Genomic DNA, 25,460 nt, shown 5'->3' on the forward strand with positions numbered 1-25,460 from the left:
GTAAGGAGCAAAGCAAGCTGTGAATTCGAATGGAACTCAATCACATTTTTCAAACATTTATCTAAAACACATATTAAAAAGTGGCTCGATTCACCTACATATGATCTGAAAACAAGTCTTGTTTTACCTCACCATTTCCCCCAAGTTTTTCTACGTCAGTTTTAAGAGAAAGAAAACATAAGCCGGGACAGTTTAATTTTTCTTGCACTGATGCTCACAAGAGAGGACAGAGTGAGGCCCACCCATAAAGATGAAGTGCAGACAGGAACTAAAAGGCAACTTGCATTAAAAAGGAAGATAAGGGTTGGATTCCTCTGTCTTCAATGCCTCTAGCTTCATCAGCTTCCCTTGAGTGGGCAGACCCTCATTTCCTTCCCTCTCTCACCATCTCCTATCTCTTTTGCATTCTCTACCCTCTTTGTTTTGTGAACCCTCAACTTCCCAGCTTACCCTCACTCCATCCCTTGTTCTTATATTTTCAAGAGACATGTAAGCAAGCAAATACTCAAACATACACAAACCTGCTAAAATGTCTGGAACAAGAATCCCAAGTTCCACTCATCACAAAGGTGCTTGTGGAAGTCTACTCCACCATTTGTTTCCATGATGTCTGAGAAAAACACACTTCATCTGCATCCCCTGGATCCTCCATATGAGAGGGTATACCCCTGCGTGTAAGAACCAGTTCACCACCTCCATTTTTTATTAATATCCAGAACAAAAGGCTCCTTTCTTGAATGCTACTCTGATCCCATGAATTCAAAAATGTTTAAAGAAGCTCTATCTCCACACCAGCACCTGAGGAGATGGAGACTTTAAGAACAGAATTTTAAAATGTTCTCACTGAGCTCTCCATTCTAGAAATGGCTATAAGTAAATGAAACTCAGAAGTGTCTGGAGCCTACTGAGCTCTACCTAGCAATGCAGTGTGTTCCTTGGCACATGAGACAGAAGCTCAAGGCAGACCCAGCACTTCCTCAGATACCGTCTTGTCCCATTTTCCTTAAGATAAGGCGTCCTGGTCCATGGGCCTATTATTTGGGGTCAGGCCTCAGCAGGAGAATGGTTAGGTGTCAGGGGGAGAGGGGGGTGACATGTGTGGTTTGGATTTTTCACCCAAACCCTTTTCAATGAGCCTTTGAGAAATACAGGAGCCTATTGAAACATTACTTACTGCCTGTTGAATATTGGTCTTCACTTGCTCACTCAACATGCCTTCAAAGACAAAGGAGTCGCCAAACTTCTCAGCCTATAAGGAAGGTAGGAAATAAAAATCCAGAAAAGGTTGTGGTAATGTGTTTCATGTGTGCCATTTTCTCTCCACACTATTAAAGTTATTCCTCTTGTCCGGTTGAACTTGGGTCTTTCTTATGACTTCCCAGGGGACTCAGAAATGACCTAAAAGTCTCTGGCTTCCTCTTAAAACAAGTTAATGTCACTTACAGAGACCATTTTCGTTTAAGACTCACTTAGCTGATAAGAATGCAGACTGAACAAGATTAGTTTTTGAGAACATGACTGTTCCTGAAGGAAATACATTTCCCCAAGTATTACAAATGACTCTGGGAAATAGTATTCTGTACATGTGAGATTACATAATCAAGTTTTGTCCTTGTCCTGAATCTAGCTAAATGAAAAAATGGCACTGTTTGCTCATATTCTGACACGTTCTAGCTCCACTAAGGGGTCAAATGTGCTTACAAATCTCAACTGGCCAATTCAAGCACCAAATAGAAATCTGTATTTTAACGATTTTATTTACCATTAGTGTCTCAAGTCTTCATCCACCTGATTATTTTTGTTGTATGTAACCCTATTCTGAAAATTAGGTCATTTGTCCCTTGGTAACCATGACTCTCCTCCTACATTTCTGAGTGTTCTTATTCATCTCCTAAAATATGTGGGCTCTTGTTTCAGCCACTGGAACACTGTTGCTCCCCAGAGCTCTGCCCTTGGCTCTCTGCACTTCTACTACACCAGTGGCTCTCAGGCTTTGTGCAATTGAGATTATGTAATCAGCTGGTTCAAACTATATACTGCTGCTCCCCAACCCCAGAGATTCTGATTCTGGGGCTCTAGGGTGAGGTCAAGGAGTCTGTATGTGTAAATAGCACACAGCTAGTCATTCTAATACAGGTAGCTCAAGAGATACACTTTGAGATACACTGATCGATGCTTGTTGATGGACAACTTCTTTCAACCTCATCAAATTAACTATAGCCAGTACTCCAAATGACTCTCAAATCTCTACCTCTAGTTCTGTCCTGTTCTTACTAGATGAAATTAACTGAGTACCGGATCTTATATTGCAGATCTTACAAGCACCTCCAACTCCTTTTCCGGAGGGGAGGCTACCATCTCTTCTTCACCCCAATCTTCTTCCTGCATTCCCTTGTGACACTGCCATGACTAACTACCTAAGCCATTTATTTATTCAACAAATGTGTATCAAACACCTACCTTATGCCTAGTTTGGGGCTAAATTGGGGGATATAAGGTCAATATCAGATAGCCATGGTCCCTATCCTTATTGTGCTTAAGTGTGGGAGCACAGAAAAAATCAAGCAAACAAAGAATGGAAGAAAATAATTATAACTTTACTTCACCTTGTAAGGTAAAGAGTGTCATGAAAAACGTTCTTGAGAAAGTGACACTTAAGATGAGACGACTCAAGAATGAGAAGGAGCCAGTCATGCATAAGGGTGATAAGCAAGAGAACTGTGAATTCCAAGCAGAGAGAAAATAAGGACCAAGCTCTTGAGGTGGGAAAGAATGTTGAGTTTTCAAGGAATAGAAACAAAACCAGCAGGGCTAGAACACGGTTCACAAGAGGAGTGTGATATAAAGTGAAGCTGGAGAGATGGGAAAAGAAGACTATAGAGTGCCATTAAAAAAAATAGAGCATATGGTCCAAGGCAGTTCTTGGTCCTTTTTGAGCTCCTTGGCAGTATGGTGAAGCTTAAGAACCCCCTTCTCAGAATAAAACATTTAAAATGCATAAAATAAAATCAATAGTATTATGAGGAAAAGTCATTATATCAAAATATTAATAAGCAAATTAGTGCTATAGTATTAAATATGCTCTTCATTAATATATTAAATAAGATCTAGTGGCAGGTCTCATAATTATCATATTTCAAAGTGGGGATGAATGCAGACAATATTTCAAGATCTCTGCAACAACAAAAATATGATTAAAAATGTCTGTGATTTCTACTGGTAACAAAGTCAGAGGTACTGCTACTACTGCTGTGGTTTGTTGTTTGCATCATAATTGAAGGAAATATTACATTTGGGCTCGAGGGTAGTAAATAACCAGATATATGAGATTGGTGTAAAAGTAATCACGGTCTTTGCCATTAAAAGCAATGACAAAAACCGTAATTACTTTTGTACCAACTTATAACTTTTCCCCATCCATGTTTTTAGATGCCCTAAGTTCTGCTTATTCTATCTAATCTTCATGGACAACCCTGTTCTTTAGAAGTTTTCTAACTTAAGTAAACTAATGAGGAACCTGAGCTGAGAATATCCTGTGAAACCAAAAGGAAAAGGACTTCTGCTTACTAGAAATGTGTACAAAAAAGGTTTCTAACCACTTTGTATATTTGAGCAAATTCCAAAGAAATGTGACAATGCAAAACCAAATTTGAAAGTTGTTTTACTTTATACATTCACTCTCAAATTATTCACTTAATAATAATTTACAAAAAGACATTTGGGGCCTTAAAGAAAAAAAAAAGGAACAGGGACTCCACGAACTGAAGACAAGAGTAAAGTTTTTTTGTGAGAGAAAACTAGAAAGCAAATAAAATAAGTGTATTTCAGAAAGTGACATAAACATTCATAGACTAGAAAGCCTTCCTCTTCCTATTCCCATTTAGGACAACATCCACTTTCAGAACCTTGCTTTGTGATTCAGTGGCCACCACATAATGTTTGGGGCTGCCACAGCACAGTGTGTGTGAGTCGCCAAGGTGTTGGAATAAAGCCACAAAAATGAAAAACTGCACTTCTGCATTTATCACTTAAAAAATATGAAATGCTTCTGGAAAAACCAAACTGCGATTTACTGAGAAGAAAAGTGGTCTTACTTTGCATGCCATCTGTTATCTCAAAAAGCCTTAGTGGTCAGTGGTATTCTCTGACACATTAAGCATTAACACAATATAGTGTAATAGTTACAGCACAGGTTCTGAGGTCACACTGGCCAGGCTGGAATCCCAGCTCTACCACCAACTAGCTGTGTGATGTGGGGCAAATCACTTTTCTAATCCTCAGTATGTCACCTGAAAAATAACCGGCCTCATAGGGTTGTTGTGAGAAATTAAGATGAAATATATACAATAAAATGCTTCACACAGTTCTACCACAGAATGTGGTAAAAGTGGTCAGTCACTCTGAGCTGCTATTAAAGCATTCTTAAAAGTTCTGGAAAAGAACAAGTTCTCCCTCCTTTCCCCAATCCCATTACCTCTGTCAAATAGCCAGTTGAGTTCACAAACTTCTCAAATTCAGCATTACTGACTTCATAGGCATCCATGTAAAAGGCATCAATAGTAACTCTCCTCGCAGGTGCTTCGCCATCCTGCTTTATCTGAGGATCATCTGTGCCCATTGTAAATACTCCGGCAGGGATGGGGACCATCTACAATGAAAGGTGAAACACAGGAAGTCATGCATCACAACCAAGGTGTACCTGTGTAGGGGTAAGGTTCCTAGCACCCAGTAAGCACTCAATAGTTAGTAAATCTTCACCACAGTAATAACTGTAAAATTAGGAAAAATCTCTCTATACCCCAAAGAAGGTGAATCACAAGTCTCTCAAAAAGAAGTGAAAATTCTTTAGGAAGGTAATCTCCTTAATCAAACCTCTACTGATACAAATCTATACCTGTACTGGAAACAGGTCTGGAATAACAGTCACCAAGCCGCTAATGGCTGGAATGCAGAGGTAGGGAGAATATTCAACTTTCCTTTTCTTTTGAGACAGGTTCTCACTCTTTTGACCAAGCTGGTGTACAGTGGCATGATCAGGGCTAACTACAGCATTGACTATTGACTTCCCAGATTCAAGAGATCCCCCCACCTCAGTCTCTCAAATGGCTGGAGCACAGACATGTGCCACCATGACCAGCTAATTTTTTTTTTTTTTTTTTTGAGATGGAGTCTTGCTCTGTCACCCAGGCTGGAGTACAGTGGCATGATCATGGCTCACTGCAACCTCCACCTCCTGGGTCCAAGCAATTCTCCTGCCTCAGCCTCCTGAGTAGCTGGGATTACAGGCGCCCACCATCATGCCCAGCTAATTTTTGTATTTTTAGTAGAGACAGGGTTTCACCAAGTTGACCAGGCTGGTCTTGAACTCCTGACCTCAGGTGATCCACCCGCCTCAGCCTCCCAAAGTGCTACAATTACAGGTGTGAGCCACCGCGCCCAACCTAGCTAATTTTTTTTTAAGCCATGCGGTCTCACTGTGTTGCCAAGGTTGGTCTCCAACTCCTGGGCTCAAGTGATCCTCCCACCTCAGCCTTCCAAACTGCTGGGATTATGAGCCATCGTGACCAGCCCCACTGTTTTCTTTATACATATTTTATTCGCATATGCTTTTGTTTCTTTGAATTATTTTTAAAAGCACATGTAAAAATGCAATCTCTATCTTTAAATAACCACTGCATGAATTTTGGCCTCCAACAATCATGAAAAAGGCTTACCTCACTAAAATAGAAAGTTTTAAAGTTTACTAAGGGGCTATGTGTTGTATAATTCCTTATAAAAACCCTAATTGCAATTACTTTGTTCCTATCTACCTTCCCACATGAACTCTAAACTCCAAGAAGACAGCAACTGGGGCTGCCTTATTCACAGCTCTGTTCCCAACACTGAGCACAGGGTCTGAGGATCACACTGAAAATGTTCAGTTAAAAAATGCAGGTCCATGCTCAACATCATGAGTCATTAGCGAAATGCAAATCAAAACTATAATGAGGTTCCACTTCATGATCACTAGCATGACTATAACAAAAAAGACACAATAACAAGTGTTGATGAGGATGTGAAGAAATTGGAACCCTCATATATAGCTGGTAGGAATGTAAAATAGTTCAGCTGCTTTGGAAAACAGTCTGGCAGTTTCTCAAAAAGCTAAACAAAGAGTTATATGACCCTGCAGTTCTCCTAGGTATATACCCAAGAGAAATAAAAACATATGTCCATGCAAAAACTTGTACAAAAACATTCATAGCAGCATTATTCATAATAGCCAAAAAGCAGAAGCAATCCAAATGTCTATCAACTGATGAATAAGTAAACAAAATATGGTATATCTATAAAATGGAATAATATTCAGACATAAAAAGAAATAAGCACTGGTTCATGCTACAGTATGAGTGAACCTTGAAAATACTATACTAAGTGAAAGAATCCAATCACAAAGGGCCACATATTGTATGAATCTATTCGTATGAAATGTCCAGAATAGACAAATCCAAAGAGACACAAAGTAGATTAGTGGTTGCTAGAGGGAGGCAGGAATGGGGAATGATTGATAATGGGCATAGGTTTCTTCTTGAGATGATGAAGTATTCTGGAATTAGGCAGTGATAGTTGTAACACCTCATAACTATACTAAAAACCACTAAATTGTACATGTTAAAAGAGTGTATTGTATGCTATATGAATTCTATCTCAACTTTTTTCAAAAACCACAGGGCTTCAACCATACCATCTGTCAGAAATACACTCTTAACAGACATAATGTCTTATTTTCAAATCATTTGAGTGAGTCAATTAATAGACTCCACAGCAGCTTAGGAACTGTCAAGTCCCTCATCTATAAACAAGGGCTCAATATTACAGAATAAAATGGATCATAAGAAACTACTTATAAACAATTATATATCTACAAATTTGATAACCTTGAAAAAAAAGGATAAATTTCTAGAAACATAAAGCCTATCAAGACCAAATCAAGATAAAGTAGAAAATCTGAACAGACTGATAACAAATAAGGAAACTGAATAAATAATTTTAAAAATTGGCCAGGCACAGTGGCTCACGCCTGTAATCCCAGGACTTTGGGAGGCTGAAGCAGGTGGATCACCTGAGGGCAAGAGTTTGAGGCCAGCCTGACCAACATGGCGAAACCCTATCTCTACTAAAAATACAAAAAATTAGCCAGGTGTGGTGACACGCGCCTGGAATCCCAGCTACTTGGGAGGCTGAGGCAGGAGAATCACTGGAACCCAGGAGGCGGAGGTTGCAGTGAGCCAAGATTGCACCACTGTACTCCAGCCTGGTGACAAAGTGAGACTCCATCTCAAGTAATAATAATAATAATAACAACAACAGTAATTTTCCATCAAGAAAAGCCCAGAACCAGATGGCTTCATGGCAGAATTCTAATTTAAAGAAGAACTAATACCAATCCTTCTCAAATTCTTCCAAAAAATTGAAGAAGAGGAAACACTTCCAAACTCATTTTATGATACCAGCATTACACTGATACCAAAGCCAGACAAGAATACTACTAGAAGAAAATATATATATATATACACAGGCCAATATCCCTAATGAACATAGATGCAAACATTCTAACAAAATACTAGCAAAGTGAATTCAACAGCACATTAAAGGGATCATATGCCAAAATTAAGTGGGGTTTATCCCTAGGATCAAAGGGTAGTTCAACATATGCAAACCTACACATGTGATATGCCACGTTAGCAGAATGAAGGGCAAAACCAAACGTTCACATCAATATATGCAGAAAGACATTGGCGAAATTCAACATCTTTTCAAGATAAAAACTCTTGACAAGTTAGGCATTGAAGGAATGTACCTTAATATAAGCCATATATGAAAAGCCCACAGCTAACACTATACTCAATGGGGAAAAATTGAAAGCTTTTCCTCTTAGATTCAGAACAAGCCAAGGATGCATACTCTTGCCACTTCTATTCCATATAATACTGGAAGTCCTAGACAGAGCAATCAGGCAAGAGAAAGAAAGAAACAGCATCCAAGCTGGAAACAAAGACGTTATATTGTCCCTGATTGTAGATGCCATGATTGATTTTTTTTTGAGACGGAGTCTCACTCTGTCTACCAGACTGGAGTGCAGTGGCGCGATCTCAGCTCACCGCAAGCTCCGCCTCCTAGGCTCATGCCATTCTCCTGCCTCAGCCTCCCGAGTAGCTAGGACTACAGGCACCTGCCACCACGCCCGGCTAATCTTTTTTTTTTATTATTATTTGTATTTTTAGTAGAGACGGGGTTTCACTGTGTTAGCCAGGATGGTCTCGATCTCCTGACCTCATGATCCGCCCTCCTCGGCCTCCCAAAGTGCTGAGATTACAGGCCACCGCGCCCGGCCAGCATGATCTTACATACAGAAACCTAATGGCTCCACCAAAAAACTGTCAGAACTGATATATGAATTCAGCAAAGTTGCAGGGCACAAAAATCAATATGTAAAAATCTGCAGCGTTTCTTTTTTTTTTTCTTTTCTTTTTTTTGAGACGGTGTCTCTCTCTGTTGGCCAGGCTTGAGTGCAATGGCGTGACCTCAGCTCATTGCAACCTCCACCTCCCGGATTCAAGTGATTCTCCTGCCTCAGCCTCCCGAGTAGCTGGGATTACAGGTGCCTGCCACCACGCCCAGCTAATTTTTGTATTTTTTGTAGAGACAGGGTTTCACCAAGTTGGCCAGGCTGGTTTCGAACTCCTGACCTCAGGTGATCCACCCGCCTTGGCCTCCCAAAGTGCTGGGATTACAGGCATGAGCCACCGTGCTCAGCCAGCATTTCTTTAAACTAATGATGAACTATCTGAAAAAGATATTAAAAAATTAATCCCAGGCGGGGCGCGGTGGCTCACGCTTGTAATCCCAGCACTTTGGGAGGCCGAGGCAGGCTGATGACTTGAGGTCAGGAGTTCAAGACCAGCCTGACCAAAGTGGAGAAACCCCGTCTCTACTAAAAACACAAAATTAGCTGGGCATGGTGGTGCATGCCTGTAATCCCAGCTACTTGGGAGGCTGAGGCAGGAGAACTGCTTGAACTCGGGAGGCGAAGGTTACAGTGAGCCAAGATCGTGCCACTGCACTCCAGCCTGGGCAACAAGAGTGAAACTCCGTCTCAAAAAAAAAAGAAAAAGAAATTAATCCCATTCACAGTAGCATCAAAAAAAAAAAGACACTTAGTAGTAAATTTAACCAAAGAAGTGAAACACCTATATACTGTAAATTATAAAACATTGATGAAAAAAATAGTATAAAAAGACAAATAAATGGAAAGGCATCCTATGTTCATGGATTAAATGAATTAATAGTAAAATGTCCATAGTACCCAAAGCAATCCACAGATTCAATGTAATTCCTATCAAAATTCCAATGTCATTTTTCAAGGAAATAGGAAAAAAATCCTAAAATTTGTACAGACCCACTAAAGACCCCAAAGACCCAAAGCAATTTTGAACAAGAAGAACAAAGGTGGAGTACCACACTAGCTGACTTCAAAATAAATACAAACCTAATCAAATGGCATGGTACTGGCATAAAAGCTAACACAAAAACCAATGGAACAGGATAGAGAGCTCAGAAATAAACTCATGCATTTACCATCAATTGATTTTCAACAAAGGCACCAAGAACACACAATGGAGAAAGGACAATCTTTCAATAAATGGTATTAGGAAAACTGAATATCCACATGTAGAAGAATGAAATTAGACCCTTATCTCATAGCATATACAAAAATCAACTCAAACTATATTAAAGACTTAAATGTACGGTCTGAAACTGTAAAACTACTACAAGAAAACATTGGGAAAAGAAGCTCCATGAGACAGGCCTGGCAAAGACTTCTCAGACTTGACCCCGAAAGCATAGGCAACAAAAGCAAAAATAAACAAATCGGATTGCATCAAACCAAAAGGCAAAGGAAACAACAGAGTGAAAAGATATCCCAGAATGAGTGAAAATCTTTGCAACCCATGCATCTTATATGGAGTTAATGTTCAAAATACATAAGGAATTCAACTAAATAGCAAGAAAACAAAGAACTCAATTTTAAAATGAGCAAAGGACCCGAAGAGACATTGCTCAAAAGACATACAAATGGCTAACAAATATAAGAAAAAATGCTCATCACAACTAATCACCAGGAAAACACAAATTAAAACTACAATGGGCTATCTCCTCACACTTGTTAGAATGTCTATCATCAAAAAAATGAAAGATGACAAGTGTTGGAGAAGGTGTAGAAAAAAAGGAACCCTTGGGCAGTTGGTGCGAATGTAAATACAGTGATTATGGAAAACAATATGGAGGTTCCTCAGAAATTTGCAAACAGAATTACCATATGATTCAGGTATCCCACTTCTGGGTATATGGCCAAAGGAAATAAAACCAGTATGCTCAAAAAATATCTACAATCCCATATTCATGGCAACATTATTCACAATAGCTAAGCTACAGAAGCAACCTAGGTGTCCCTTATCAGATAAATGGATAAAGAAAATGATATATATATATGCATATACATATATTTTATTTATACATTTTAACCTTAAAAAGAAGAAAACGGCCAGGCGCGGTGGCTCACGCCTGTAATCCCAGCACTTTGGGAGCCCAAGGCAGTTGGATCACGAGGTCAGGAGATCGAGACCATCCTGGTTAACACAGTGAAACCCCATTTCCACTAAAAATACAAAAAATTAGCCAGGCATGGTGGCAGGCACCTGTAATCCCAACTACTCAGGAGGCTGAGGCAGGAGAATGGCATGCACCCGGGAGGCAGAGCTTTCAGTGAGCAGAGACTGCGCCACTGCACTCCAGCCTGGGTAACAGAGCGAGACTCCATCTCAAAAAAAAAAAAAAAGAAGAAAACTCTGTCATTTATGACAGCATGGATGAACCTAGCGGCCGGTATGCTATGTGAAATGCGCCAAGCACAAAATGACAAATACCTTGATGATCTCATTCAAATGTGGAATCGAAAAAAGTTGAACTAATTGAAGTAGAGTGGTGGTTATCAGAGGCTAGGGGAGTGGGGAAGATGGGAAAAAGAAAGATGTTGATCAAACAGTACAAAATTTCAGTTAGATGGAAGAAATAAGCTTTAGTGATGTATTGCACAGAGTGGTGACTATAATAAATAATGCATTATATATTTCACAATTATTAAAAAATAGATTTTAAATGTTTTCACCACACACAAAAAATATAAGTATGTGAGCTGATGGATTTGTTAATTAGCTTGACTCATTCCACAATGTAAACATATATCAAAACATCACAATGTACCCCACAAATTATTATATAATTATTTGTCGATTAAAAATAAAATTTTAAAAACCAAGGGCTCAAATTAGAAAAGGAAAAAAAGAAGTCAAGGAGAGACGACTAGCTGGAAAAAAAAGAGTTGCTTAGCAATAAGGGCAGAAGCATTAGAAAAATAACATCAGAAGAAACAAATTAGGAATCCACAATCATTGATTCTACTTTCTATTTCTACTGACTTTCCTTGTTAGTGGTTGCTTTGATTCTATGCATGCATTTCCCAATAAAAACGGTGCTGTTTTCATCTATGATAAATTAGTAATAAATGTGTTTTTGTTTGTCCAATGTATTACTGCTATCCCAAGAAATCAACCTTGACTACTCGCATCCCCTACTCCCAACATTACACAGGCCACCTAGTCTCACTCGATCTCCTAAGTATGTATCTCTCTAATCTCTCCCTCTTTTCTATCCCCAGATAAATGCAAAAGCCTTGTAATTGGTGTTCCTGTCTTCAGTTCCCTTTCACATCCCCACTTGCTTCCAAGTCATCTATTTTCCATTCAATAATTCATTCAACAAATATTTAAGCCCCTACTAATCCTTCTAAAAATGTTAGTCTACTGTACCCAACACAATTTTCCAACAGAAAAGGGTTGGAAACAACCTAAATGTCCATCAATAGTAGGCTCATTTTAAGTAAATTGTGGGCCTTCGATAAAATGGAAAATTAAGCAGCCCAAAGGAAAGAAAAAAGAAGAGGGGGATATCAAAGGAAGCTTTTGATGTATTGATATGGAAAGATCTCACTATGATGAGCTACATGAACAAAGCAAGGTGCACAAATGGTAAGTAAGGTATGCTGTCATTAGCATGAAAGCAGGTTGAGGTACATAGGTTCACATATTTTTGTATTTACTTATATTTGCAGAACATAGCTCTGAGGAAATATACAAGAAATGCATGCAGTGGTTGTCTGAGGGGAAGGTTATTGGGTAAATGAGAAATTGTTCACTATATACTTTTTTATATGTTTTTAAATTTTTAAACCACGTAAATGTACTTCCTGTTTTAAAAAAAAAAAAAAAAAGTGTCAATCTGACCATACTACTTTCCTACTTAAAATTGTCAGGAATTCCTATCACCTTTCAGAATAACATATATAAACATCAGAGCTCATCTCTCACACTATCTCTTGCCCTGTGTTTCACCTGCATTTTCATAAAATACTTTGTCTCTTTGTAAATATTGTCATGGTTCAAGGATCACCTCCTCCAGGAGGCCTTTCCTGCCTGCAGGAAAAAAAAAAAAAAAAAATATATATATATATATATACACACACACACACACACACACACACGTATATATATACACACACACACACATATATATACATTTTTTTTTAAGAGATGGAGTCCCACTCTGTCACCCCACGCTGGAGTGCAGAGGCATGATCATAGCTCACAGTACCCTCGATCTCCTGGGCTCAAGCAAGTCTCCCACCTCAGCCTCTATGAAGCTGGGACTACAGGTGAACACCTGAGAGGAGCCGGGCACATTCCTCAGTCCCGGGCTCAAAACAAACAAGCCCAATACAAACACATCCCATCCTCCCATCCCACCACATATCGCCATATATCTCTCAAACTTCCTGAGCCCAGTACAAACACATCACATCCTCCCATCCCACCACATATCGCCATATATCTCTCAAACTTCCTGAGCCCAGTACAAACACCACCTGGAAAAGTCTCCGATAAGGAGGCAGCCGTTCAAAGTTTTACTGAAAGCGCGGGAACCAAAAGAATTCCTTTGTTCCCCTGTAACTTTCGGGCTATAAAAAGCAAACACTCGCATTGTTCGGGGCCCTCTTGTATGCTGTGTAATGGAGGGACCAAGTTCGAACTTGTCGTAAAGATCCTTGCCGCTTGGCTTTGACTCTGGACTCTGGTGGTCTTCTTTGGGGAACAGAGGGTCTGGGCATAACATCTGGGGGCTCGTCCGGGATTCCCCCAAGCCCACCAGACCCCTGGTCAACGGATCTACTAGGATCGATCTACTGATAGGTGAGCCGGCTCGTCTCCGTTTGTCTGTCTGTGTCTGTTCTGAATCTGAATCTGTGACTCGCGAGGTCTGAAACTGGAGCTGGCACAGTCCTGGGGGACGCGCTATAGGACGGCCAGCGGAGACCGGTAGGAGATGTCGCCTGGTGCTCGTCTGATCTAGCTTACGATCTGAACTGCCCCGACCGCCGGTTTGGGGTTTGGGCAGTAGCTGTCTCTGATCTCAACCGCCCCGAGCGCCGGTTTGGGGTTTGGGCAGTAGCTGTCTCTGATCTCAACCGCCCCGAGCGCCGGTTTGGGGTTTGGGCAGTAGCTGTCTCTGATCTCAACCGCCCCGAGCGCCGGTTTGGGGTTTGGGCAGTAGCTGTCTCTGATCTCAACCGCCCCGAGCGCCGGTTTGGGGTTTGGGCAGTAGCTGTCTCTGATCTCAACCGCCCCGAGCGCCGGTTTGGGGTTTGGGCAGTAGCTGTCTCTGATCTCAACCGCCCCGAGCGCCGGTTTGGGGTTTGGGCAGTAGCTGTCTCTGATCTCAACCGCCCCGAGCGCCGGTTTGGGGTTTGGGCAGTAGCTGTCTCTGATCTCAACCGCCCCGAGCGCCGGTTTGGGGTTTGGGCAGTAGCTGTCTCTGATCTCAACCGCCCCGAGCGCCGGTTTGGGGTTTGGGCAGTAGCTGTCTCTGATCTCAACCGCCCCGAGCGCCGGTTTGGGGTTTGGGCAGTAGCTGTCTCTGATCTCAACCGCCCCGAGCGCCGGTTTGGGGTTTGGGCAGTAGCTGTCTCTGATCTCAACCGCCCCGAGCGCCGGTTTGGGGTTTGGGCAGTAGCTGTCTCTGATCTCAACCGCCCCGAGCGCCGGTTTGGGGTTTGGGCAGTAGCTGTCTCTGATCTCAACCGCCCCGAGCGCCGGTTTGGGGTTTGGGCAGTAGCTGTCTCTGATCTCAACCGCCCCGAGCGCCGGTTTGGGGTTTGGGCAGTAGCTGTCTCTGATCTCAACCGCCCCGAGCGCCGGTTTGGGGTTTGGGCAGTAGCTGTCTCTGATCTCAACTGCCCCGAGCGCCGGTTTGGGGTTTGGGCAGTAGCTGTCTCTGACCTGAACTGCCCCGAGCGCCGGTCTGCGGTTTGGGCAGTAACTGTCTCTGATCTGGGCTGTTGGAGCACGATCGCGACTAAATATCATTAATAAGTCAGATCAGATTTCCTTTGCAGGGATTCAAACCCACATTCCTTTACAGGAAGGGACTACAAATTATTACAGGATGGGTAATACCCAGAGCACTCCTCTATCTCTCTTTACGAATAATTTCAAAGAAGTAAGAGCAAGGGGCCATGATCTTGGTATGGAAATCAGGAAAGGAAAGCTAATTACTCTGTGTCGCTCCGAATGGCCTGCCTTTGATGTAAGGTGGCCACCCGAAGGGACCTTCCGACTTGCGGTCATCACTAGGGTAAAGTCCAAGATTTTCCTACCTGGGCGTGCGGGCCACTTAGATCAAATCCCATATATCCTCATATGGCAGGACCTTGTTGAGAACCCGCCTCCTTGGCTGTCCCCTTTCCAATTAGCCTCTGAACCCTGTAAGACACTGGTTGCTCGACCACTAAAATCCAAGCAACCAACTGTCCCCCCCCATCCTGTTCTACCTGATAGCGGGGACCCACTGTTCACAGAACCCCCTCTGTACCCCTCCGGGCCCCAGGCCCCGACCCCCCGGGCTGAGTCGCGGGAAGGAGCAGGCGGAGGGGAGGCGGCCGGCACACACGGGCCCGCTGACAGGGAAGGTAACTTTGAAGGGCCAGTGGGGCGGACGCGAAGGCGCACTTCGCGGGCTAGCCCCCCCAGCCGCCTGACTCCACGGTGGCTTTACCCCTTCGGGAAATAGGACCCCCAGATGACACAGGAATCCCCAGGCTCCAGTACTGGCCATTCTCCACCAGTGATCTGTATAACTGGAAGACTCAGAGTGCTCGGTTTTCAGACAACCCCAAAGATTTACTGGCTTTACTGGATAGTGTCATGTTCACCCACCAGCCCACTTAGGATGATTGCCAGCAGCTCCTCCGAATCTTGTTTACCACGGAAGAGCGAGAGAGAATACAGGTAGAAGCTAGAAAGCTGGTCCCAGGGGACGACGGTCAACCGACTGCCAACCCCGACCTCATAAACGCGACCTTTCCTCTGACCAGGCCAGCGTGGAACTACAACACGGCAGAAGGTAGGGGACGGCTACACCTTTATCGCCAGACTCTAATGGCAGGTCTCCGGGCAGCTGCTCGCAAGCCCACTAATTTGGCTAAAGTATATTCTATTCTGCAGGGAAAGACAGAGAGCCCAGCCACCTACTTAGAAAGATTAATGGAAGCTTTTAGACAGTACACCCCCATAGATCCAGAGGCTCCAGGAAGTCAGGCAGCTGTTGTAATGTCTTTCGTAAATCAGGCAGCCCCAGATATTCAAAAAAAACTCCAGAAATTAGAAGACTTGGAAGGAAAGCGGATTCAAGACCTCCTTCAGATAGCCCAGCAGGTTTACAATAACAGAGATACTCCAGAGGAAAGGCAATTTAAGGCCACTGAAAAAATGACCAAGGTCCTGGCAGCAGTGGTACAGAAAGAGCATCTACAGCCAGAGTACACCCAACCTAGGCGGCCCCCCAGGCATGATAACCTGAGAAAAGGCCAATGTGCCTACTGCAAGGAGGCTGGCCACTAGGTAAGAGACTGCCCCAAAAAGAAACAACGAGGACAGGGACCCCCTAAGTCTACACCCGTACTAGTCACTCAAGATGAAGACTAGGGAAGACAGGGTTCGGATCCCCTCCCTGAACCTAGGGTAACTTTGCAAGTGGAGGGGTCCCCAGTCCAGTTCTTGGTCGATACGGGAGCACAGCACTCAGTCTTAGTTAAAACTAATAGGAAATTGTCCTCCAAGTCCTCGTGGGTACAAGGGGCCACAGGAGTTAAAAAATACCCATGGACAACACAAAGGACAGTAAACCTCGGAGCCAAGAATGTAACCCATTCTTTCCTGGTCATCCCTGAGAGCCCTTGTCCCCTATTAAGGAGAGACCTGCTAACTAAAATGGGAGCACAGATCCATTTCCTCCCTGAGGGGCCCGTCGTGACCAACTCCCACAATCAACCCGTGTCCGTCCTGACTATAACCCTAGAAGATGAGTACCGGCTCCACCAGGAGCGAGCGGCCCCTCACCAGGACATAGCAACCTGGCTCCAGCAATATCCAGAAGCTTAGGCGGAAACGGGGGGCTTAGGACTAGCAAAACACCGTCCTGCCTTGTTTGTTGAACTTAAGCCTAGGACAGACCCCATGTGGGTACGCCAATACCCGATGCCCCTAGAGGCCAAGAAAGGAATTGCCCCGCATATCCGCTGGCTCCTTGACCAAGAGGTCCTTTGCCCATGTCACTCGCCCTGGAATACTCCATTGTTGCTGGTACGAAAACCTAATAGTAGAGAATACAGACCTGTACAAGACTTAAGAGAAATCAATAAGAGGATTGTGGACATACATCCAACTGTGCCTAACCCGTATACCCTCCTGAGTACCTTAAACCCTAAACATCAATGGTACACTGTTTTAGATTTGAAAGATGCTTTCTTCAGTTTGCCTTTAGCCCCTCAGAGCCAAAAGCTCTTCACCTTCGAGTGGAATGACCCTGATAAGGGCATAAGTGGCCAATTGACATGGACCAGGCTGCCGCAGGGATTTAAAAACTCTCCTACCCTGTTTGATGAGGCCCTCCATGAAGACCTGGGTGAGTACCGATGCAAACACCCTGAAATAACTTTACTACAGTATGTTGATGACCTCCTAATTGCTGCTGAGACCCAAGAAGCTTGCATCCAAGGGACCAAAGGTCTCTTACAAGCTCTGGGGAATCTGGGCTACCAAGCCTCGGCAAAGAAAGCTCAAATCTGTAAGCCAGAGGTAACATATCTGAGGTACCTGCTCAAAGAAGGGCAGCGCTGGTTAACAGCGCTGGAAACAAACTGTTCTGCATATCCCCAGGCCACAATCCACCAGACAAGTGAGGGAATTCCTGGGGTCGGCAGGATTTTGCAGACTATGGATACCTAGGTTCGCAGAACTGGCTAAACCCTTGTATCAGGCAACCCGGGGGCAGCAGCCATTTAATTGGACAGACGAAGCCGAGTAGGCTTTCCAACAGATTAAAACCGCCTTACTCTCTGCGCCTGCACTGGGGCTACCTGATGTTACCAAGCCCTTCCCCCTATATGTGGACGAGAATACGGGTGTCGCCAAGGCGGTAATAACTCAGAACTTAGGCCCCTGGCGGAGGCCAGTTGCCTACCTGTCAAAGAAGTTAGACCCAGTGGCTGCCGGGTGGCCCCCTTGTCTCCGAATGATTGCGGCCACGGCTCTGATGGTGCAAGATGCTGATAAACTTGTCATGGGACAAGAATTGCGGGTCGTTACTCCACATGCCATCGAAGGTGTACTCAAACAGCCACCTAATCGATGGATGAGTAACACCCGGCTCACCCACTACCAAGGACTACTACTAAATCCTCTCAGGATAACTTTCCTGCCCCCAACGACCTTAAACCCTGCCTCGCTGCTGCCCAACCCGGACCTGGACGCCCCACTCCATGACTGCACCAAGATACTAGCTCAGGTGCACGGAGTTCGAGAAGACCTGCAGGACCGCCCACTTCCTGACGCCGACCTCGTCTGGTTCACTGATGGGAGCAGCTTCATGCATCAAGGCCAGAGGTACACTGGAGCGGCAGTGACTTCAGAGACTGAGGTAATCTGGGCGGAACCCCTGCCCCCGGGGACATCGGCCCAGAAGGCCGAACTGATAGCGCTCACCCAAGCTCTTACCTTAGGGGAGGGGAAGAAGCTGACAGTATATACAGACAGCCGATATGCTTTTGCAACGGCGCATATACATGGGGCCATTTACAGGGAGCGAGGGTTACTGACGGCTGAAAGAAAAGAAATAAAAAACAAGCAAGAGATCCTAGCCCTGCTAACAGCCCTATGGAGGCCAGAAAAGTTAGCCATTGTGCATTGCCCAGGGCATCAGAAACCAACTACTCCAACTGCTCAAGGCAACTTTCTGGCAGACCAAACTGCAAGGAATGTGGCAAAGGCTCCCAGCCAACTCCTTACACTCCAGCTCCCTGACCCGGGCTCCCAGGACTTGCCAAATTTCCCTGAATATTCAGAACAAGATCTCCAGTGGATTGACAAACTTCCCCTGAAACAAGTCCAGAATAGGTGGTGGACTGATACTAATGACCAAACCATCCTACCAGAAAAATTAGGACAACAGGTGTTAGAACACATCCACCGAACCACCCACCTGGGGGCCCGGCGGATGATAGACCTGATCAGACGCTCCAAGCTCAAAATCAGACATATAGCTGAGACGGCCAGCAGTATCGTGACAAGTTGCAAAGTCTGCCAGCTTAACAACGCATACCCCCAATCTCAAGCTGCAACAGGAAAAAGGCTCAGGGGAACCAGGCCCGGTATCTACTGGGAAGTAGATTTTACTGAAATAAAGCCAGGAAAGTACGGGTACCGGTACTTACTTGTCTTTGTAGATACTTTTTCAGGGTGGACTGAAGCATTCCCAACCAAAAGAGAAACTACTCAGGTCGTAGCAAAGAAAATTCTGGAAGATATCCTTCCCAGGTATGGCTTCCCCGTCCAGATAAGGTCAGATAACGGGCCCGCTTTCGTCGCTAAGGTAAGTCAGGATTTGGCTTCCATCCTTAGGGCAAATTGGAAACTCCATTGCGCTTACAGGCCCCAGAGTTCAGGACAGGTAGAAAGGATGAATCGGACCTTAAAAGAGACCTTAACTAAATTGACTATGGAGACTGGCGCTAATTAGGTAGTCCTTCTCCCCTACGCTCTGTTCCGGGGCCCGTAATACCCCTTACAGACTGGGCCTTACCCCTTATGAAATCATGTATGGTAGACCCCCACCCCTAGTTCCCAGCCTAAAAGATGATCTGCTCAAGTCTGAAACAGAAAATGTCTCTGAACTCTTATTTTCCCTACAAGCCTTGCAGAAAATTCATCAAGAAATCTGGCCCAAGCTGAAGGAACTATATGAGACCAGTCCCCCGCCGACACCCCATCCGTACCAGCCGGGAGACTGGGTCCTGGTCAAGCGACACCGACAAGAGACCCTAGAACCCAGGTAGAAAGGACCACTCCAGGTACTCCTAACCACACCCACCGCCCTAAAGGTAGAAGGCATCACGTCGTGGATCCACTACACCCACGTCAAGCCAGTGGACCCAACCTCCGACCTCCTGGGACCAATCACAGCGGCGGCTGAAGCACCGGACATGTGGACTGTGGACAGAGCTAAGAACAACCCCTTAAAACTCACCCTGAGCCGACAGCATAGCTCACTGCAAACATGCAGTTAGGTAGTCTGACTCTAACGTTGGTCGCCCTAGTGGCCGCTAGGGAAAACATAAAGCCAGCTCCTAATCCCTTTGTCTGGAGATTCTGGCTTTATGAAAACTAAACCCACCCTGGGCAACCTCATAAGCCCAGGAAATTAGTGGCCAGTGCAGATTGCCCCTCCTCAGGGTGCAATAGCCCAATTTTACTAAATTTTACCGATTTCCCAATAGCCAAACCAGTGGCACCAATGATATGCTTCGAGTATGATCAGACTCAATACAATTGTAAGCACTATTGGTGGCACCAAAGTGCCGGCTGCCCTTATAACTATTGTATCGTCCATAAATACCAATGGTGGGGTGGAAAAGAACAGATAGATCCCAGATGGCCCTTCCGTCGTAGACGAGATGGAGACCTTTCATATACATGGATAGTTAGAGACCCCTAGAACTCCCGCTGGACCACGCCTCAACACAGGGCTGTATACTACTCCTCCGCCTCCACATGGCCTAGCAGTCACCTCTATCTGTGGCGGGGTCTAGTGCAGGTACGGCCCCTGGTCCATGGAAATATCCAGCGACAAGAAAACCGCCTGACACAAGATTTACGTCCTTTTTCCTGGTTAAAATTATTGCAAGAAGGATTAGAACTTGCTAACCTTACAGGACTTCACAGCCTGTCTGGCTGCTTTCTGTGTGCCACTCTAGGGCATCCACCGCTAACCGCTGTCCCCCTGCCATGAGGATCCTCTACCTCTGCCCAAGCTAACAACCACCGAAACCTCTCATATGCCCCTATCCCTAACGTGCCACTATACCTAAACCCCAGTCAAGAAAAGTTTCCCTACTGTTTCTCAGGAACTAATTCCAGCCTCTGCAGCATCACTGCAACGCCCCCTAATATCACCTTAAGGGCTCCGTCAGGCATATTCTTCTGGTGTAATAGAACATTATCTAAAAACCTATCAAGCCCCTCTGTTACCAACCTACTGTGTCTTCCTGTCACATTAGTTCCCCGGTTGACTCTACTTACTGCCGGAGAGTTCCTAAGGTATACCGGTAACTGGACTAGTGCTGTTATTCACCCAGTCCCTAGACCGAGACCTGCACGAGCCATATTTCTCCCCCTCATTGCAGGAATCTCCCTCACCGCATCCTTCATGGCAGCCGGACTGGCGGGGGGAGCCTTAGGTCACACCCTCATAGAAAGTAACAAGCTGTACCAACAATTTGCCGTTGCTATAGAGGAGTCAGCTGAGTCCCTTGCCTCCCTCCAGCGGCAGCTCACGTCCCTAGCACAGGTAACCTTGCGGAACCGGAGGGCCTTAGACCTACTCACTGCTGAAAAAGAAGGTACGTGTATGTTCCTAAAAGAAGACTGTTGTTTCTACATAAATGAATCAGGACTTGTGGAGGACCGGGTCCAACAGTTACGCAAGTTAAGCACAGAAGTAAGAACATGGCAGTTTGTTTCAGCTGCAGACCAATGGTGGAACTCATCTATGTTTTCTCTGTTAGCCTCCTTCCTTAGACCCCTGCTGAGTCTTCTATTTCTGCTTACCGTAGGACCTTGTGTTGTTAACAGAATTTTGCAGTTCGTTAGAGAAAGATTTGACACTGTACAACTCATGGTCCTCAGAGCCCAATACCAACCTGTAGACGCTGAAACAGAATCAGACTTGTAAGACCCAAGATTGGCTCTACAGATACCTGAAAAGAAGGGGGGAATGAGAGGAGCCGGGCACATTCCTCAGCCCCGGGCTCAAAACAAACAAGCCCAATACAAACACATCCCATCCTCCCATCCCACCACATATCGCCATATATCTCTCAAACTTCCTGAGCCCAGTACAAACACATCACATCCTCCCATCCCACCACATATCGCCATATATCTCTCAAACTTCCTGAGCCCAGTACAAACACCACCTGGAAAAGTCTCCGATAAGGAGGCAGCCGTTCAAAGTTTTACTGAAAGCGCGGGAACCAAAAGAATTCCTTTGTTCCCCTGTAACTTTCGGGCTATAAAAAGCAAACACTCGCATTGTTCGGGGCCCTCTTGTATGCTGTGTAATGGAAGGACCAAGTTCGAACTTGTCGTAAAGATCCTTGCCGCTTGGCTTTGACTCTGGACTCTGGTGGTCTTCTTTAGAGAACAGAGGGTCTGGGCATAACACACCAACACACCCAGCTAATTTTTTTTAGTAGACACGAGGTCTTGTTATGTGCCCAGGCTGGTCTTCAACTTCTGAGTTCAAGTGATACTCCTGCCTCAGCCTCCCAAAGTGCCGGGCTTACAGGCATGAGCCACCGCATCTCACCCAAAGTATCTTAATTCTGTGTTTTCATCTTCCCTAGAACCTAGGCTCTTTGGGGACCAGAAATGAATCTTTCATTTCTATATCCCCAGTGCCTAGCATGGTGCATGGTCCACAGTAGACACAAAAAATCTTTACTAATTGAATGAGGTCATGACTGTAATCAGCAATTTATCATTTGAATTATGCATAATTATAAAAATATTATTTAATTTTAAATAGTCCTAGACATGCATAACATGTCAACATCACAGTGAAACCTGTTTAACAGATGCAGGTCAAGGACTGAACTAAGTTTGTCCATTATTCTCACTATAAATGCTGGGACACAAGATAGCGCAGTCCTAAGAGGACAAAACCAGAGCATCAAGTGTCTCACTCTGTAGGATCCTAAGCCACATAAAAAGGACCATTTTAGTCAACTCTTCATTGAAGGTCCAAATTCAAAGAATCCACATCTCCTCCAATCTGAAGGTGAGATAAACCCCTCCCGCCACACCACAGCTTCTGCCACTGCCACTCAAGCCAGAAGTGTAAGTGAAGTCAAGAATGACTCTATTATTCATTGGAATAACAGCACCGTATGTGGGCTACACATTTAGGCCACGTGCAGTGGGCACTGCTATTTTGGTCCATCCAGCACCCACTCCCTCTACTTGTAAAATATTGAAGTTCCTTTCCAAAACCATTTCTTAAGCTTTCTAAGTGGCCCAGGGGTACTGGATAACTCTATCCTACTTCCCACGACCCACTAAGCCTGGCCAACCATAGCATTCTTTTGATCACAGAGATGTAATTAGGGATAGGCCCAAGACCCAATCAAAGTTCATCTTTGAACTTTTGCTGGAGCTACCAGGAAAGAACTTTTTCTCTTCTCATTATCTTATCAGTAGGAGAAAGGACATTACCTGACAATGGAGCAGAAGAGCCAAGAGATAGCCAAAGAGAAAGGCCTTGGAGATGCTGCCTGAGGCCCTGTATCCGGGTGTGTCTGGGACCATATTTACTCTTGAACTTCCAACCAGGAGAGCTATAAATGTCCCCTCCAGTTTTTTCCTGCTTAAGCCAGTCTTGTCTTTTTTTCACTTGCTAGTGATTTTTGTCTTGTACACAAAGATGAAATAAGATCATACATAACTTTTTTGTGTAACTTCTCCTTTTCCTTCTTTCCTCTCCTCAGCCCTAACATTAAAAGCTAAAGGCTCTTGTTCTGAGTCCCTTCTAATAAAATAAAATAAAATAAAATAAAATAAAATAAAATAAGCTAAAGGCTCATGAGAAAGCTGGGTGAATAAGAGAAGCATGCTCTCTGGATCTGTCCACAAACCCCTGCCTTATCTATCTATACAGGGCTTATCTATCTTTACCATTCTGTCACCCTCCTGCCTCTACAAACAGACACTAATCATAGATGAAATGACATTCAAAGTTTCTTGCAGTTCTGAGCTATATGATTCCATTAAGCCGCAGTTGCCTCACTGTAAAGTGGGAGACAATCTCTCTCACAGGATTCTCAGGAGGATGAATAGAGCAAAAGAATACTTTACAAATGTTTCTTGAAAGAGGATGTGACCTTCTTTATTCCCAAGGCAGTTTCTCAATATTGTATCCACCATAAAAGGAAATAGGTCATTCAAGAAATTATTACAGAATGCCTAAAATGTACAAGGCACGTGGAAGATATAGAGATTAAAACATCTAAAAATGCTTCCAATGTAGAATATCAGACAACTACAAAACTAGCACTACATTAGGGCCGGGCAAGTGATCGAGACTATCCTGGCCAACATGGTAAAACCCCATCTCAACTAAAAATACAAAAATTTGCCAGGCGTGGTGGTGGATGCCTGTAGTCCCAGCTACTTGGGAGGCTGAGGCAGGAGAATCACTTGAACCCAGGAGGCAGAGGTTGTGATGAGCCGAGATTGCGCCACTGCACTCCAGCTTGGGCGACAGAGCAAGACTCCGTCTCAAAAACAAAACAAAACATAAACAAAAACAAACAAAAAAAACACTAGCACTATATTAAAGAAAATATACAAGCTGTCATCAAACAACAACAAAATAAGCTATGGGAACTGAGAGGATAGAAAAACTACTTCTTTGTAGGAGGTGGAAAGGTTTCATGGAAGAGACGACATTCGATTGTGCCTGGATGCCCAGGGAAGCATTACCAGACAGAAACCTCCTCAGACAGGAAATCAAGACTGACTTTATCCACAAGTACAGACATGCTACCTACAATCTTAGCATCCGATGATCCTAAATGCCTTTCAAATAACTCTTCTAAAAGATAAAAGCAGACTAAAACATTTTGCTTCCTTGTTACACAATCATAAGCCGTGCAGAAAACTGTTAAGATAATTTTCTCAATGAGAATTGTATTTTTATAACCAGAGGGAATACACATCAAATTTTTAAATGTCTATATTGTTTCCCAGACAATTCTAATTGCCATAACTTTCCAGTGAAACTGAAAATTTCTTGAGGGCAAAGCCCAGTGTTATTTCTCTGTGTCCCTCACCTTGCCACACATTCATTGTATGAATATAGAAAAACAAAAAAAGACTTACCGAAAAAGTGTTACATCAAAAAGTGCGAACAGGTCACTCCCAGATCTTAAATCACTTATGTTTCCCAGCACACACCATGCATTTCCACAGTGTGCCATGTGTTGATACTATTCTCCTTCTTGGAATGTCCTTGAATCTGAAATTCCATTCCCAGCTCCTAAAAATATTTCCTCCAAGGCCTAGCTCAAATGTGACCTTTTCTTTGAGGCACTACTTGACTTGTCCATGAAGAATGAATTCTTTCTTCCTCTCCAGGTACTCTGGACATATTTCTCCTATAGTATTCTCACTACAGAAAAAAGATGCTTACGTGTGTGTGTGTGTGTGTGTGTGTGTGTGTGAGAGAGAGAGAGAGAGAGAGAGAGAAACACCTACCAGAGTGTAAATGCCATGTGGGTAGTGTATGGGTCTTTTCCTGTATGCCCAGCACATAGGATGAATCTTATATAACAAGTGTTATACAGTAATGTACCAAATAAACATTTGTTGAATTAAACCAAATAAACAGAAAACAAAGAGAAAAAAAAAAAAAAAAAAGCAGAACCACCACTATGATCATTTACTTCTCCTGAAATATTGGAGTTCCTGAATTTAGAATAAATGGCAAAGTGTCAGAATTAGACCAAAGTCATCTGCACATGAACTAAGACATTTGCAACAAGACTACTTCAGGTTCAGTCATTAGGTTGTGCCCTTGAAGGATTGAAGGTATATTCTCATCAACCACTAATTTGTTAATAAATTGAGATGCCCCTAAACAGTGTAGAAAGCAGACTATAAGAACTGGCCAAAGATGACCCATATAGCATCAATCAA

The 25,460-nt window shown here is 43.8% G+C and overlaps 1 protein-coding gene across 10 annotated transcripts in view; it reads right to left on the reverse strand.

The window, feature by feature from the left end:
- SUMF1 (sulfatase modifying factor 1) overlaps window positions 1–25,460 on the reverse strand; it is a 114,135-nt gene that overhangs the window by 86,349 nt on the left and 2,326 nt on the right. For 8 of the 10 annotated variants that reach the window (XM_074032756.1, XM_074032755.1, XM_045384780.3 and 5 more), the window contains exons 2-3: window positions 4,475–4,648; window positions 1,175–1,249 (exon numbers count right to left, since the gene is read on the reverse strand). In XM_074032756.1, coding sequence (XP_073888857.1) covers window positions 1,175–1,249; window positions 4,475–4,648 — 249 coding nt within the window. The remainder of the gene's footprint in view (window positions 1–1,174; window positions 1,250–4,474; window positions 4,649–25,460) is intronic. The other 2 variants (XM_074032758.1, XM_074032757.1) reach the window with 1 other exon arrangement.

The sequence above is a fragment of the Macaca fascicularis genome, chromosome 2 (assembly GCF_037993035.2).
Source record: "Macaca fascicularis isolate 582-1 chromosome 2, T2T-MFA8v1.1".
Classification (NCBI taxonomy): Eukaryota; Metazoa; Chordata; class Mammalia; order Primates; family Cercopithecidae; genus Macaca; species Macaca fascicularis.